General features: G+C 44.9%; 1 protein-coding gene across 1 annotated transcript in view; it reads right to left on the bottom strand.

Annotated features, from left to right (window-relative positions):
- LOC138526129 (amine oxidase [flavin-containing]-like) overlaps positions 1–18,285 on the bottom strand; it is a 569,128-nt gene that overhangs the window by 19,997 nt on the left and 530,846 nt on the right. The window contains exons 12-13 of the mRNA XM_069636504.1: positions 17,218–17,315; positions 15,441–15,552 (exon numbers count right to left, since the gene is read on the bottom strand). Of these exons, the coding sequence (XP_069492605.1) occupies positions 15,441–15,552; positions 17,218–17,315 (210 nt within the window). The remainder of the gene's footprint in view (positions 1–15,440; positions 15,553–17,217; positions 17,316–18,285) is intronic.

The following is an 18,285-nucleotide window of genomic DNA, read 5'->3' as shown; positions in this document are numbered from 1 at the left end:
TTCAACATATATAAAAGCGAATTAATAAAGCCTTTCATTTACTGTACAATACCCCTTCCATCGTAACGGCCTAAAAAGTCACAATATTAGTTCATCAATCTTTGCCTAGAACCATTAGTAAAGTGCGAAGTTAAAGTGCATTTCAAATGATCTGCCACCAACATTATGAAACCATCACATTAGGAATGTCACATAAGAATCCTACGTTGCGCATATGTTTGCATATAAAACAGTCGTTAAAGAACACTGAGTCCATCGTCATTATCCTAAGGCCCATTATAATCACATAGTGTCTTAATTCGTGGTTTTAGGCATAAAACCTATAATAAAGTGCGGGTATACAGTGCAGGTTGAGATGGTTTAGTCAATTAAATCTGAATATGCAACATATGAAAGAGCCTGATCAAAAATCTATATGATGCCAGTGTAAACCCGTATTTACACTGAGGTCTGTTAGTTTGGGCATTGTCATGTGTGGGTGCCCTTTTGTGTGGTTCTTTCCCCTCCCCCCTATGGTTTTCCAGCATTCGGGACACTGGCCCTTTGTATTTGTACACGCATAGTAAAGTCGGCATGTTGTATTGATAAGTACGTCGCGCAGAGCGTATTCCCTGCAGGGTTTGTTTGCGTAGGACTAATGGTATGCTCCACCTGGAGTGGGAGCAGCATTATGTGTGAGGTACTTTCACCTCAGGTCAGGATGGGAATCCCCTGCCGTTGCAAGCCGGTGGGAGGTCCCTGGGGGGCATAAAAGCAGGAGGGACGAGAGAGCAGGGAGAAGAGGTACTGGGAGAGACACCGAGGACAGTGTCGCTGTCATCTGTGTTGGGACGTCCTCATAGGCCGTCTGTCTCCGGGCCGGCGCCTCGCTCCTCCACCCCACCAGGGTTGAGAATGCACGCCGGGCCAGGAGCTAAAAGGGAGATTTGGCTGGTGGGTGGGTGCACGTGCCAGCCTTGCTGTGAGGGACAGAGTTCCTGTTCCATTTCACGTTAGTCCGATCTGAGCACTGCGGTAGGACGGGGAAAGTGTGAAGGGGTGAGGGAACGACGAAGTCATACTTTTAGGCTAAAAGTTTTAGCCTCCTTATATTTTGCCTAGTGTTTTGTTCGCACACAGGCGTGACTGTGCCTGGCCAATTCAGTGAGAGTGGAGCACAGTAAACCGACAGTTCGTCTTGCCTCATGGAGAGGCTGCTGAGGGGATTTTACCTCAGGCTAGCCCCCAGCCCCCTAGAAGCTCCTCCAGGAGACCCGAAGTAAGGCCCTAGGATAGGTAGAGGGTGTCACCGACCAGCTTGGCAGCAGTGTCCTTTCACCAGAGGCCAGGTTGTCCCTGGGTTTGTCTGTGAGGTCCCTCCCATCATCTGTTCTTTTCTCCCTCTTTCCCCCGATCAGGGGAAGGCGTGATTGGGCATGGCCCATTCCTTCTGAAGCCCCTTTCCCATAATTGTGCACAGCCTCTCAGAAAGTGCTAGCCCAAGCGTTCTCTTCCAGATAATACCTGGAACTGTATTCAAATAGGGACCTGTGTCCGCCGTGATAACACCCAACACGTATGCCTCCTGCTTTCCCCGTTTATCTTTACATATACACCCCTTCCCCCCGGAGGGTTCAGTGCGCTGCTACAAATGCAAAAATGAATAAGTTATTGCAGGAATGATTTTAGCTACTTAAAATCTAAAGGTAGGCAGTAGGGAGAACTCACACATCCGCATGTAAACTCTCTTTAATTGGGCAAGCAAGGGATGTGACCTTGAGCTTAATCTTTCTTTAATTTCCCCTATCGACATAGTGTTGGATAAAGTATAGCCCAGGTAACGTAGAGAGGGGAGTATTTCCACTCTGGAGCCCACAACCAACAAGTACATAGATTTCGGCTTTCTCTTATTCGAATAGTCCATAATCTTCGACTTTGATCCGTTCACCAGGAGATTGTTGTCAATAGTGTAAGACGAAAACAGGATCAGTTTTCTTTGAAGACCCATAAGGTTTTGATCAAAGAACAGTATGTCGTAAGGCAAACACAATCCAATTTAGTTAATCCAATCTTAATTGGGTTTATAGTAGCGAACGACCATAAGTTCTCGATATGAGGTATGTCAATATTAAAAATTAATGGTGAAAGGACGCAGCCCTGGTGAAACCAAGTATGGGTGTCAATAATATCTGTGAAATGTCCCTCCTTTGATAGCCTTATCTTAACGGAGGTATCCCAGTGTAAGAGAAATAGACTTTTCACCAAAGAAGCCGGTATCTTCCAGGTCAGAAGTTTATTGCATAGTTTTATGTGATTCACATGGTCAAAAGCAATTGTCATATCCATGGAGGCGATATATGTGCTTCCTATTGATTCTCCTTTTACTTGGGCTAAACTATGGGCCACTACCGGTACCACCCAGTGTTGCCTGGGTCTGTAGCTGACATGCACGTGGGGTCTGCTATGGCCTTGTGTATGTTGTATTCTGTCATAACCTCCTATTTTTGAAAAATCTCAAAATCGGCAATCTCCGAAACCGCCTATAATGATAGCACAGGTCCAGACCCCACTTCATCCCTGTGCAGGGTGAATGGGTGGGGTTGGTCAAATTTCACTACCACCAATACATCCCAGAATGGTATGCCGACCTTGCGCCAGCATTTCAGCCCACCAACTGTTATCGGGCTGGAGCCAACCCCTGAACATACAAACACACTTTAACAAAAAAAATTTTTTAAATTAAAAATATATATATATAGATTATGGTTCCATTTAAGGTCGTAGCAAGTTTCTTCCTGAATCCAACTTGGAATCTAGATAGGATGCATAAGGTCTCTCCACCCATTTATTCAAATCATTCAATATCATGGAAGCACATACCTTACAAGAGGCATCTAAAATGGCAATAGGCCTGTAATTAGCTGGATTGAGGGGATCGCCTTTTTTAAAGATTGGAATTATAAACAATGTATTCCAAGTTGGAGGAAATAGGAACAGTTCCATGATTTAAAAAAACAGCAGGAATAGAATTCTAGACCAACGATCTGGATCATTCTTTAGAACAAAAGAGGGAACACCGCCCGGGGCCTTTAGCCCTAGAGGGTTTCATTTTACAGATGACTAAAAACGCATCCACTGCAGACCATACAGGTTGAGGTATTAAACTGTACTTTTCATTAGGAAAAATGATCAGAAGCTCATTCTCTAATTTAGCATATATTTTTGGGTAAAATTGGACCGAAGTATGTTCATAAATACAACAAGAATAGCTCTGTTTGTGGTTATCTGTTACCTTGTTAGTCATTTCCCCAAATCTAGATGCATTAACATTACTCAGATATTCTAAGGTAGTCTGGCTATCTTGTATGTGTAACTGGAATTGCAAACTCTTTGTAAAATTCCAATATTTTTGGCAAATCTGTTGACTAAACAGACTAAAGGCCTCAGTGTCGCGGTATGACTTTCATGATAGATTCCTTAATTGGTTTCTCTTCTTTCTTTTGGCGTCGCTATTCTAGAATCACAAGAATGTTGCACCATACTAGGAGGGTTACACATGCCTTTACCAGTCAAATTCTTCAAACAAGTACCAATAGTCTTGTTAAAAGTTTTGACCAAGAAGAACATAACCAATTTCTTGTTGGTTAATCAAGTAATTAAGCTCTGCAGTAAACTTCTTACACAAAACCCTGTTCGATTTGACAGTGAGTCCTCTTCTTATAGGTTCCACAAAAGCTAGGCTGGGCACTGTCTCATGAAGCGATGATGTAATAGAAATATAAAATGTAAGATTTGAGTGATTGCTCAGCTACGCATGAACAATGGTTAGAGACAAACAGGAAGAATGTATACTGGAGAAAGAAAACACATGATGGATCCACGAGGAACCTAGTGCTCTTCTCCAAGTACTGATTTCATTAAATGGGATTAAATCAGTTAGAGCCAAAAGATTGAAATTCCAAGATTCCATGTGGTCTTTCCAAAGCTTCCCTCTGGTCCAAGAAGCTTTATTAATTACATGTGCAGAGTTCAGCAAACTGTCATTAGGCATCAAATCAAAGGCAAAGGAGGAATTAAAATCGCCCCAAATAACTATATTGCTTGCAAAAAACCCTTGCCAAACCAATCAACAATAATGTTGTCCAGAATGTTGTGCATTAAGTGACACTGATATTGCTTAGGATTCAAACATGTTGAGTAATAGTAATTGAGACCCAGGGTCTTCAAACAATAACCCAACTGCTAGCAGGCCATCGTTAGAGGGTCGAATGAGTGTAGCTTTAGATTTAAATCAATCGTGATGTCCAACCACTCAACCCTGCCGAGGGATGGCCTGTAGGACGTCTATTCGCTGTTTTGCAGTAGGTTAAGTAGCCACTAACATGGTCCCCTGCAGCATTAATATTTTGTGGCCCTTAAATAACGGATTGCTTTTTGTCACTTTTACAATGTTCACATAACCACAAACATTCCACATCAGTGTATGCATGCATTCAATGCTAAAGCTTGGAAAACAGGCCGCTCAGCTTTGCGTTCAGTTTAAGAGTGGCTGCAAACCATGGCCTGTCCTGTTGAGAGTCACTGGTTTTATCAGTAGAACAAATGATAGTAACAGATCTCGTGGCTGTGGAGAAGTCGCTTTTAATTAATAACGGTGGAGGACCCGATGGTTGGACCTTATCCTTAATAACGTGGTCGGATAAAAAGAATGGAATTTGATTGGGGCTCCCCAAACTTATCAAGTCAAAACCCATAACCCTAAAGATGTCCCTCTGGTCCCATTTCAATTGCACCACATTTTGAGAGTTGAAATGGGCCACCAACATGTCTGAGGCGTGATCTGGAATTTCAACCCAATCGATATCGCCCGTGCACAGAAGGCGAAGTGCTGGAATCTTAGAGAATATGTGCAGTAACTTCCCCCTATTTAAAAAGATCTCACCATTCACCTGAATAAAATTCTCTATGCATAGCACCCGTACATCATAGCTCATTGAGTTTTGGCCACCGGGCGGCAGTGAACCTGGTATGGAGCATTTGCTGGCAACATCCCTAATGTTGACCAGCGAATCTCGAAAATTCCCTCCATTCCCAATTTCAGAGTTCAATAACATTGTGCTCTCGAGTTACCTCTACTTCAGAAGGAGTAGATGCCACCTCTATTACAGACTTATCCTGGTGTAACAAAAAGGTTGTTATACTCTTTTTGGCAGTATCTTTTTGCATTAGGTTTACTGCTCCTGGTCACCTGGGAAGGTCCTCTATAAGATATTCAGTTCCAGAAATCTCGACAGGTTGAGTGTTTAGGTCGATAATTTCTCCCTCTAGAGGTAGGGAGCATAGGCATTTTCATGACAACGTCCTTTTATTACTGTTAATGAGTGGTCAATTTTTTCACCTTTTTGCTGTTGATGCCGATGCCTCTTTTGACCTCTTTCCATCCTTGAAGGAAGGGCATCCTCCTCCTCAATTTCAGATAGATCGTTGGGTTTGGCCATGATAGGAGGAGGGGCCTCTTCTCCTGCTGCTGCAAATAGGTCTGGCAAACCACAGCCTCAATTGGCATTCCAGTATGGGATAATGACCGTGAGGCTCATCCTCCACATGCCACATAGAATTAGCTCTGCCCAGGACCAAACCTCCACCACAGATACTGTTTTCTAGCGATTTCTTTAATGGATTCGACCAATTGTTCAGTTTCTGGTCAAGTATCCATAGTTTGTACACCTTTTCCTGAACAATGGCCTTAATTTGATTGTAATGGCGCATAATAGACTCCAGGACCAAGTGAAGCACTGTGATGGAAGAAGGCTCTAAGTTGTCCAAGTTAGAGTACGTTAGCGTCCTTTCTCAGCTGGACATTTTTAGGCATAAAAAGTTCAGGTTGAATCAAGCAACTTTGCTGGAGTAAATGAGTAGGGCCCTGGGATTGGAGTGAGGGCAGCAGCACTGTTTGATTATGTGATGTGGCTAACTGCTGTTAAAGATTGATCAGCTAACTCACAACACATTCACAGGAACAAGTCATCTAAAATTAAAGAATCTGCATGTTTTACATGCACATCCTTCATTACCAGATTTAGGTATTTGTCGATCGTCACCCGGAGAAGTCAGTCATTTTTGCTTGTTTACTCGTAGGTGGTTGACCTGCTTGTAGGGATGAGGCAGTTTTGAGCAGCTCCTTACTATTAGAAATGGTTAAGGTATTCGACTCCATATTTCAAGTACTAATGGAGTGGATGGTACTTTGCAGATTGTAGGGAGTGTGGGGGAAGGCATGGGAGAAACGTATGTGTTGAGTTGTCTGAACGGAGGGCTTTAACCACAAGATGGAACTAACAATAATAATTTGGCATGCGGATGTGTTCCCAAAAAACCTAGCCCAGCTTCAATGGTTATTGCCAGGTTTTTTAAGTAAATTTTACACAATAAGATTCAGCCTATACACGTCAGCGAGACCCGTTCGGTGGTTCTTTGCTCTCGACTGACCTCTGCAGACATCCACTTGCACACACCTCTGCTCCCTCTCCACGCAGGAAGTGGGTTTTTATCTGATAGCTCCTCCTCTTCCTGGTTAACGAACCAGACCATTAATCGCCTCCAAAGTGCAGCTCCAAGTCAGCCAGATAACGCCGCCACAGACCGCAGACCATCCCCTTGCACACCATTCTGCATGCGCTCAGCGTGGGAAGCAGGTTTTATATGATAGCCCCTCCTCTTCCTGGTTGACGAAACAGACTATAAATCGTCTCCAAAGTGCAGCTTCAAGTCAGCCAAGTAACACTGCCACAGACCACGACTATCCACTTGCACACACTTCTGTAAGCGGATTTCAGTTTTCGAAGGCTTACAACGCACCTTAATGGCTTACTTTCAGAACGTTATGGAAAACTGTTATGCACCTTTAATGAGCCAGTGCACCATGTACCTAAACCACATGTTTAATATGTCCATATTTCAGAAGTGTTCGCCGAACATCTGTTGCGACCATTCGATAAGTGGAAACAAACAGCTTAGTGATCATTCTATCCTCTGATTTCTGCAAAGCAGTGTTCTATCCTCATTCAGTTCTTTATAGTTGGGCAGGATGAGAGGCAGATTCCACCAGGGCCGGGGTAGAACACCAGGAAGAAGAGTAAGAGTGCCAAGGAGAATGGATGAGGAGACAAAGGAAGTGTGAGGACAGTGATTTGGGCCAAGCTCCAAGGGATTGTGTGAGACACCTGGAGTGGTAGTGCCGGCTTGGCAGCAAAGGTAAGGGAGTCATGGGAGTGATAAATGGTGGTGGCTATCCAGTAGCGGAGGAAGGCGATTGAGGGGACAGAGCATGGCATTCAGTGGTTAGGAATTAAGGGCATCAGGAAGCGAGAAGTGACATGTGGAAGAGGGTTTGGAGGCCGGCATTAAGGTAGAAAGAGTCAAGAGAAAAGCACCGCTGGGGTAGGAGGCAAATCAGTAAATCCAAATTAGTGAAAGTGGCAGCAGAGAGAGAGAAAGGATTCTGCCTGGTGGGATTGGCGGTGGGAACATTAGGAAGCAGTAGTTTTGGGAAACCCATAGATCTGCTTTTTTAGATGATTTAAAATATAGTACTTGTCAAGAACATAACTCATAAAACATATAACGCATCTTTTGCCACACTAAACTATCATGCATCTCTATGACCTACTGTGCAAATCTGTAATTCTTTCTTCCCAATAATCGATATACCTTAAAGCAAATTACCGGCGCTGCTAGATGAAAACCGTCCTGCCCACGTGTGTGATTTATCCATACCAAACGCTTTTTATTGTGTTATCTAGTGTCCAACAATGTAGACAATGAATGCCTTTCCCTGCACATATTGACATACTGGGGTACTATGGCCTTTTGTAAAATGTGGATATGCACCTTTAAGACTCTTCCCACAATATACACAGTAAACGCCCTCCTGGGCACATAGCAACGCACCACACTATGTTTAAGTTTATATGCCGTTGTACAAGCCTCATAACCAAAGTGTTGGTAGTGTAGCGGACTGGTCACCTGACATCGCAGAAAGAAAGTCGTTTTGTGAAGTGTGTTCAAACCTCCCTGCAAGTGATCCACTATTTTATTATATCCTACAATGGCCTAACATTAAAAGACAGTTTGGTTGAAACGTGTGATATTTTACAAAACATATAAACTAAGGGAAACACTAAACAGGAACTGGGTTTTTGAGCCTCTCTGGCAGTGACCCATTGCTTATTTGTTTTTCATGATCTTGACTGCAAAGTCTCCTTGATTGCATGGAACCCTGATGAAAACCAGACACCATCTACAATTATTCAAGTCCACCATTGAACACTCACATCAGCAGCTCATTGCTGTTGGAATGACCTACCTAAGGCTATTTTGGCTAGTTCACACACTGATCTTCTGCCTCAACCACCCATAATAGCGTTAAGTTGTGTAGGAGGGTTGAATGGGGTCATGAGCTACATATAATCTCTCCAGCAATTTGAGTGAGTGGTAAAGCTTGATTCCAGAAGATGAACAATGCTCATGTGTGTTTTAAAATATTCTTTTTCAACATAAAAAACAAAGAGGAATATTGAAAACAACAAGAGGAATAGAGCATTCGCTTTGCACAGTGGAAGGACTACTTGCCACACTTCTGGCAGCAGATGCCTTGGGTTAACAAAGTCACATGGTCATATTAAGAATTAGTTTTAATAATAGGCACACATAAATATAATGATCATAATAATGGTTAAAGTGATGGGTGATTAAGATTCCAAGATGGCCGCCGAGCAGGGAAGACGTGTGTGAGTGGTGTTCCGTCTCCCGGCTCGGGGCCGACGCAACTAAGGTTGACAATAACGCTGCCGAGGCCCCCCGGAAGATTAGCGTCACCGGTGGATGGTTCTGCAAAAAAAAAGAAAGGGACGAAATCGAATGTCCCACACCCTCGCACGACCACGGTGGAGCGGCGCCACTGAAAATATGGAGACATAGACCCGCCACTCCAGGCCACAGTATGCGGGTGAGTCTGGGGCAGAAGGCAGCTCGGAGCGTGCTCCGATAGATCTAAACCAGCTTAACAAGCCGAAACGAGAGGGAGACTACCCCCTGCACAAAGAGAGTCCCGCGCCCCCAGCGAACGGCGCGGACAGCGAGTCTTCAGGCTGCCAGAGAGTCACTGGAGCAGCGGAGGTGGCACCAGACGGCACCCGCTAGCAGTGAGTAACGTGAGAGCTGAGGAGAGAAGAGGGCGCGGGGAAGCGGGCGCGGCGAGGCGAGGTCTGAAGCGGAGAGTCCCCCTCCGCCCCCTCCGCAGTCACTTGGCACGCAGACTAACGCGATATAGCGAATGGGGGAGCCGATCCAGGAAGCGGTTCTCCCCGGCACCATCCCGGAACCCCGTGAGGAAAGAATGCATACAGAGAGCGCAGCCTACTACCGCTGGGCGACAAAGGTGCGGAGACGGTGGCGGGCGCTCGGCACACGGCACCCGCAAAGGAAAGGAGGTGAGGAGGCATTCAGTGGGGGATTCCAGGGAGGAAGAGAGACCAGCTACAAGCCCCAATCAACGAAACTCACAAGCTTTCCCCCAATACACCCGGGGACAGTAACAGGGAGCCGGGAACAGAGCCAACTCACCGTAAAGTAGTCCGCTGGGCCAAAAACTGCATTAGAGGGAACGGGAGTCCGTGCCCCCACCCACCCACACACACGCTGTTGACGACCCCCAACGATCCCACAATCAAGCAAGGCCCCAGTGGGCAAGTGGAGGAAGCACTGGGCTCCTGGACAATATTAGCCCTAACCAGGCCTACTGGTATCACCCCCAGCAAATGGGAATACGCAGGAAGCGCCCAGACACAAGCAAAGAGTAAAGAGCGCACACATGTCAAGGTCCAGGAGCAAATAATCCCACGCGATAACACCTAAAGGGAAACAGGACCAAATTCTGGCTCTACTCTGGGGGGCTGACACACAAAGCAAAGGGAAGGCGCTCGCCCATAAAGATAACACAAGGCCCCCAAGTGTGGAATCAGTAGGATCGGACATGGCAACTAAGGAAGACATGAGAGACTGGTTTAAAGAATTTCAGGGCCAATGTATGACCTCAATGCACACACAGTTTGAATCCATGAAAACTGAGCTGAAACAAACAGTGCAGGAGCTCAACGTAGATCTGGGCAAACTCGAAGAGAGAACAGATACACTAGAGAGATCACTCCAGAACCTGGATGAAGAAACGCAGCAATATGCGGAAACACAAGAACACCTAGCCAGACTCGCACACAATCTGGAGATTCAATGCGAAGACCTAGAAAACAGGTCGCGGAGATCTAACATCCAAATTAAGAACATGGTAGAATCGGTGGGGGATAAAGATCTAAAATCTGCCGTCCAACAAGTATTCAGAGACATAATCGGCAAAGAAGAGGAGTCAGCGATCCTCATAGATAGAGTCCACAGAGTGGGCCCGAGACGGGAGGGGGATCCAGGGAACCGCCCAAGAGATGTGCTAGTAGCAATGACCTCATACACACAGAAGGAACAAATCCTAAGGAAGGCAGGACATTGGACCAGATAAAAATGAATGGAGTCAACGTTCAACTATATCAAGATCTGGCCCAGTCAACTCTTCAACGACGTAGAGAAATTACACCAATCACAAAAGAACTCACCACAAGACAAATCTGTTATAAATGGACCTTCCCATTCGGCCTTCTGTTTACTTGGGAGGGCGCACAACAGCGAATAACAACGTGCGAAGAAGGCCGGAGTTTAATGAACCTGCAAGATGACATGGAAGGGCGAGCTCAATATAGAGACTCCGTGAGAGGGCGCAAAATCTTGAAAGGCTGGCAAACCATCCCACCCAAAGGGCAGAGACCCAACAAAAACCGCGAACACAAGGAACCATCATCCCCGCCGAATCAAGGAGCAACCATCTAACACCACCAAGACAACCAACGTGAACAAGACAGAGCTGGCCGGGACCTCGACAACTTATAAGGTCGGCCAGATCCGGGAAGTACAGTATCATACAGAATACCACAAGTGGGATTTAGGACTCCCCACAATTAGAGAACCTGAGCATAGAGGGCATGGCCCGAGAGGCAACCCGCCCCTGCGATCATAGGGCCCAGAGCCCTCCTCAGGTTTGTTGTGGGGCAGGGGGGAAGTTAAGGGAATTGTTACAGGGGAAGTTGGAAGGGGAAGGGGGGAGACACCACGGAATGCAGAAGACATACACCTACAGACCTCGGTGGGATATGCACATCTAGAGAACTCGCAAAAAGAAAAATGGGCCTGAAAATCCTAACGTATAATATACGGGGGCTGAACTCCCCGGTCAAACGGAAAAAGGTGGAACATTATCTACACAAACAGAGATTCGGCATCCTGACACTGCAGGAGACTCACATCCGGAAACAGGACAAGGGGAAAACCCACATTAAAGGATACACACATATACTCCAAGCTAATGCCTCAGAAAAGAAGAGGGGGGTACTAATAGCATTTGCCAACACCCTGAACGTACAAATTCAGGGAACGCTATCGGACACAAACGGCAGATACCTATTTGTGAACACACAAATTGAAGACCTCCCTTTGACAATAGCAACAATATATGCCCCCAATGTGGGTCAAGATGGTTTCATAAGGGATTGCATAGGAAAACTAGAAACCTTTGCGAAGGTAGAGATCGTCCTAACAGGAGATTTCAACTTAGCATGGGACTCAAACATAGATAGTTCGACTCCAAGACATATGGGGCAGGGCACTCCTTCCAAAACCCTCCAAAAAGCAATGTCAAAACTGTCCCTAGAAGACACGTGGAGGAGACTTAGAGGCTCGACGCCAGGGTACACCCATTTCTCGCATGTACACAGTTCTAGTGCCAGGATTGACTACATATGGACGTCGTCAAGCCTACTCGGGAAGGTCTGTGAGACAGAGGTGAATGACATTTCCCTGTCAGATCATGCCCCCCTTTGGATCAGCCTCGCCACCACGCGTAAACAAACACGCTTATGGAGATGGACAATGCCGAGGGAAATCACACAAGATCCAGTCATGAGAGAGGCCATCAGGGAGCGAACCAACGAGTACTTCAGCGAAAACAATTCACAGGACATTTCCAAGTCAACCCTCTGGGAGGCATACAAAGCAGTGATATGTGGTCATATTATAGCACTCACAGCACAAAGAACCAAACAACTAAGCAAATGGGAGGCAGAACTGGAGGCAAAGAGTACGGAATTGAGAGCAGAAATGGCGCACAATAACTCCTTGAAAGTGAAAAGAGCATATAGACATGTCCAGGGCCAATTGGAGACTCTACGCACCAAACGAGCCGAAAGGTACCTCCTACACCTGAGGCACTGGTATAAGACGAAGTCGAATAAAGCAGACAAATTACTAGCCAGACAACTGCGGGGCAAACGACAGTGCCAGTCGATAAAAGCCCTGGTAGACGAACAAGACCAAAGACACACCTTAACAACCGAAATGGGGAAGATCTTTCAACAATATTACCAAAAGCTATACGCCACAGAAAACCCGAGAGAGGCAGAACAGATAACATACTTGAGAAATGTGACGCTCCAGACAGTGACGCAGGAGGAGAAGCAAAGACTGGACGAGCCTATCTCAGAAGAAGAGGTGGAGGAGGCGATACGGGAGCTACCCAAAACAAAGAACCAGGTCTGGATGGATTCACGGCACAAATCTACAGAACATACTTAAGAGAGCTGACCCCGTATCTAACGGAATTATTTAATACCTTCAAGGATCGCACGGACATCACCCCTTCCATGAATGAGACAAAGATCCTAGTCTTCCACAAGCAAGGCAAAGATCCGGAAACACCAAGCTCTTACCGCCCCATAGCTTTAATCAATCTGGATGCAAAGTTATATACCAAAATCCTGGCCTAACGTCTAACGGAGGTACTTCAAAAGTTAATTCATCAGCACCAGGCGGGCTTTATCCCCAACAGAATGACCCACGACAACACCAGACGGGTCACACACCTGATAGAGAAGATTGAACACACGAAAACTGCGGCCATTCATCTAGCGCTGGACGCAGAAAAGGCATTTGACCGCGTGGAATGGTCAATGTTATTTCACATCCTAGAGAAAATGGGACTAGGAAAGGAATACATAAAAATGATGCGAGCAAACTATAACAACCCATCGGCTCGGATAGCGGTGAACGGGGATCTCACAGACTCATTCAAAATTCGGAGAGGCACCAAACAGTGGTGCCCACTCTCCCCGCTGCTTTACGCCATTTTCCTGGAACCACTTTTGCAGAGGATCAGAGAAACCCCAGAAATACAGGGAATCGACATGGGAGGAATAACACGCAAAGTATTGGCATACGCAGATGACATGCTCCTGGCTCTGTGGAACCCAAAGGAACCCTTCCGACTCTGATGAGAGAAATAGAGATCTACTGCTCCATGTCTGGACTGAAAATCAACAGAAACAAATCAGAAATACTAACCTTAGCTGGGAACGATGAAGATATCCAAAACCTCGCGGCAGAGCTGCAACTAAAAACATCAAAAAAAGGGATCAAATACCTGGGAGTAACCCTCACAAACAAAATTGCCAATCTCTATGCAGAAAACTTCCCGTCCCTCCTAGAAAAGATCAAAGGAGATCTGGCAAAGTGGAATCCACTCTTAACATCATGGTGGGGAAGAATGACAGTAAACAAGATGACCGTCCTACCAAGGCTAATGTACACCTTCCAGGCGCTCCCGATCCGAGTTCTCCAAAGCTCTCACAAAGGCAACATCGAGATACATATGGCAGAAAAAAAACCTGAGACTATCGAGTCAGACACTAACAGCGCCAAGAGAATGGGGGGGAATGGCACTGCCACATTTCAGAAGATACTACGAAGCGGCCCAACTGTGGGTCCTCAAATAATGGATCCCCGACACCTCACAAAAGATATGGGAGGCACAAGAAAGAGCAGTGGCCAGGAACCGACTCCGCAAAGTACTATGGACAAAGCTCGAAAATAGACACCAGAATACACACATCAGCGTGGTGCTGAGCACTCCTCTAGGTATATGGAATAAATCGACCCGAAATGAAATTCTAACAATTGACCCAGCTCTATTCATGCCGATACTAGACAACCCAGAACTCCAACCAGGCATGGAGAAGGGGGCCTATTATAATGGGAGGAGGCAAACTGCATAAAAGTCGGGGACATGTTCATTGGGCAACAAGTCAGAACATTCTCAGATTGCAGAGACCTATTGGGGCTGACAGCTAAGGACAAATTCAAATACAATCAACTTTGCCACTGGCTTTCCTCCCCACGGATAAAATCAGCAGTGAGCAGAAACTTGACTCCATTTGAAAAATACATCTTGACAAATTCCGGGATTAATAAATTCGTATCAGCCACATACAGATTTCTCAATACACCGACAGAAAAGGTCAAATGGCTATATATAAGAAGATGGGAGACCATGTTCGGGAAAGAGATCACAAAAGAACAATGGGACTACTTATGGAACATCATCCCTAAATGGTCTAAAGCCATCCAGGTGAGGGAAGCGTGGATTAAAATTATGATCCAATGTCATTACACCCCTGAAAAATTACATAAAATGTATCCGTCCACGCAAAACAAATGTTGGAGGGGTTGTCCCTCAGCAAGGAATTGGAGACACATCTGGTGGGACTGCCCAAAGCTTTCACAATTTTGGACAGATATTAAAACCCACATGCAAGCCATGTTTGAGGGGACCGAAAACCTGCAGGAAGAGGTGTGGATGTGTGGCCTCTGAAACCCTAAAGACAGGACAATGACGATCTCCCAAGAAAAGAACTTCATGGGACTCCTAACAGCGGCTTGGCTAGAAATAGCCCAAAAGTGGAAACAACAATCTCCACCGTCCAACCTAGACTGGCTCAGACGAATATGGTACCATATCGCCATGGAAAGAATCACTTACAACATCCAGGGAGAAGCCCAAAAGTTTAGCTCAGTAATGGGCACCGCACTAGAACATTTACAAAGTGACTACATGTTACAATGGTGCCCCCACAAACTTCGTATCTTGGACCTGTTCACCTAGACTAGACCTCTAGAGAACTTGAAGCCGCAGCAGAGACTGTATCTGCATTCCAACGGGAGGGGGGGGAAGAGTTCTGGACTGATGTTCGGTCCTGTTTTGTTTGTTAGAATATCAACCACAGAACTTTCGGAAATGTTAGCCTGTAATTATACAAATGCCAATAAAAACATGTTTTTTAAAAAAAAGTGATGGGTGATTATTGGGTAAGTGGTACAAAAAGCGATTTCGCATTTTAACCAAAATACAGACCAGGTTTAATCCCAGCCCTTAAAGGTCTTCAAGGGAGTGGCTATTAATAGATTGAGTGTCTCTTCTTTTAGACATGTTACAACTCTTAACACTTTTATTACCAGGTTACGTTTTCTAATACCTCTCTTGCCGCTCTTTCTCCAGCCTGTACTGCTCCCTCCATATATCCACTCCACTCGGTAGCAGTTTCCGTGCCAGCAAAGTAGATACGACCAACGGGCTGCCGAAGAACCCTTGAAAATGAATAGAAATGGTCAGGAATAGCATAACAGCAATAACTTAGCCTTACCCCTTTCGGGTTTGAAACATGTGTATCCAATTAGTTCAATGACTTTGTATTAGTTGTTAATTGACAAAGCAATGTTTAGCAATATTTTACAATATTTAATCATATTTCCACAGACTGACTTTGAAAGTGATCGTTTGATTGCTTCCAAAAAATAAAACCATGTGAAATCTTATCAAACCATATGATCAGTAGGTGGCTGCAGTGCAATGGGCATTGGGAATTGGGTGCGCTGGTGCTCCCTGGTTACCGTTCTATCCCAGCCTGTAGGGATATTACTTTGGCAGCGCATTGGAATGGTCAACGTGCAGTATTACAGCAAGGATCTTCAAGGGCCCAACATAAATGGGTCAAATCGCTACATGCTGGCCCCATCATCCTCCTATTTCTAATCTATGTTCAGGCTGGGAAAGCAGAGCAGGGTGATATTGGAGAACTGATACTCAATCTAAAAGTAAGGTTTAGCCCCTTAACCTAAAAACCGCTGGAGGAGCCAGCTTCCAGGTTCAAGCTGCCAAATGTTGTAACTCTCTCCCTCTCTAGATCAGAACCAAACAATCTTTCCAACCCTTCAAAACTAAAGTAAAGAACTGGCTTACAGACAAGGCTTTTAAACAGCCTCATGCCTTCTGCCTGCGTTGTCATAATATTGTAAACATCGCCAGCTTCCAGCACTTACCTGTATTGACATGTACGCCGCCTAGTCTGTAACTCCGAGTCGGTTTGTCTCTGTATATTACCAGTATTTCACCCCTGCTTTGTTTTTGTAACCATTTATCAAGTTCATGCGCCCAGTTACCCGAGGGTTAGGTGCACTTTATAAATAAATAACTAAACTAAACTAAGGCTGCAAACAATTTTTGGACGCAAACTCAACGATATTCTCCATCAATCCTCCAGCTAAACATTTCTAAGTCTAAGTCTAAGCCTTTTCCCAACACTCTCTGAACTCATGAACAGTTTTCATCATTTCTGGCAATAAGTTAAAATGCTGAAAAAATATTCCCTGTCAAAATAATGGACATAAATACAACTCTCCATGTTTCAGGCACTTGATGTTGCTTTAAAGAAAAACTCAGCAGGAAATGGTATTATGATCTTATTGTTCCCAAATCAAACAATTCCAGACTGGCTATGAGGAGAAGTTAGTGTCATAAGCACCAAAGATTATGGTCTTGACAAATTAATAAACAATTACTTAAAATATTTAGATTTTAGGAGGTGCAACAGTTACATTTGCTGCAGGAATCACTACAGCGGAAAAGATGACAATAATTTGAGTTCTTATATATATAGTGGTGCATGCTACATTCTTCCATCTTCTAAGTGCTGTTACAGCAGGTGTAAATATTACCCAATATAATGGTAATCAATGTATTGATCTCAGAATGAAGGGTTGCATCAGCCCTGCCGCTGGAACTTCCAAAGCACAGGGTTGTCTCATCCTAGCAGGACGCACTTAACCCGTGAACTAGCCACACATGCAACATATTGGTGCGCGACAGCAAACAACGCCAGAAGAGTTTAAAAACGTGTGGAGCCCCGCCATAACACCAAACTAGATTGAAAATGGGGCCCTTCATGGGGAAATTCAAAATCTTTTTCAACCTACCTTCCATATTGTGTCATGATTCCCGGTGGGAAGTAACTTGTGTAGCACCCACCAGAGTACTGCTCCTCACACCAATTCTTCTCTTCATAATGTACTGGCTGTAAAACAAGTACAGATTAGAAGAGCACTTTCAACATGCATTTCCCTACATTATTATCTGGCTGTTATGCAGACCACAGATTTCAAGAAACTGAAGGAGTGAAATGAGAGAAATAAACATAATCAGCACTGGCAGCACTTCCACCCAAGTGACCATGTTGTGAGCCTGTAGCCACCAGGAACATGTTGGGACCCAACCCTCCACTTTCTATTTTTCCGAGAACAATGCTCACACAATGCTCCCAGCAGTAATGCTATGCATGGCATTTAAGCATTACTGCTTCCTTATCCCACAAGAACATCTCGCCCACTGACACTATGAGATCTGGCTGTCCATCTGTCTGTTGCACCTCTACAGACCGCTTCACTGGAAGACTGCAGTGTTTGGAAAGAACACATTCTATGAGCCACTATTGGCCTTCCAACCATGGACCACTGAGAATGCTCTTTTAATGTAATGATTTAGAAGCAGGAGTAGAACACGTGCCAGAAGGAATTATCATCACTGCCCCGATGTCGTGGCAGTCTTGTATTGTAAACATTATTGCAAGTAATCCTGACCTCATCATTTGATGTATTGGAGGTATGTCAGGGCCTAGTTGTTTCACATGATCATCCACAGAACCCACACAATCCTCCCCCTCCTTCAAACGCGCAACTATGCTTTGAGGTGCAGATCAATGTAAGGACGTTAAGCCTGAATCATCTTTTTACTAACGAGTTTGATGGGCTCGCTTTTCATAATATTCATGTTGCAGCTCCTAAGTAAGTGATGCCATAGGTCAACTTTAGGTGGAAGTACTTCAATTTGGTTACATGAGATTTTACTGAATTAAAAAATACCGAAAACCTTTCTAAACTAAACATTTTGACCGAAGAAATACCAATTTCTTATTTTTGTTTATTTGTGTGGGACACCTCAAAACCCCTTTCCCTCCATTTATAATCCCACCCCAACCCCTCCCCACC

Source organism: Ambystoma mexicanum, chromosome 7p (genome assembly GCF_040938575.1).
Source record: "Ambystoma mexicanum isolate Mex_15411 chromosome 7p, UKY_AmexF1_1, whole genome shotgun sequence".
Classification (NCBI taxonomy): domain Eukaryota; kingdom Metazoa; phylum Chordata; class Amphibia; order Caudata; family Ambystomatidae; genus Ambystoma; species Ambystoma mexicanum.
The sequence above is the reverse complement of the archived record's forward strand: the minus strand, read 5'-3'. Positions and strand labels throughout refer to the sequence as shown.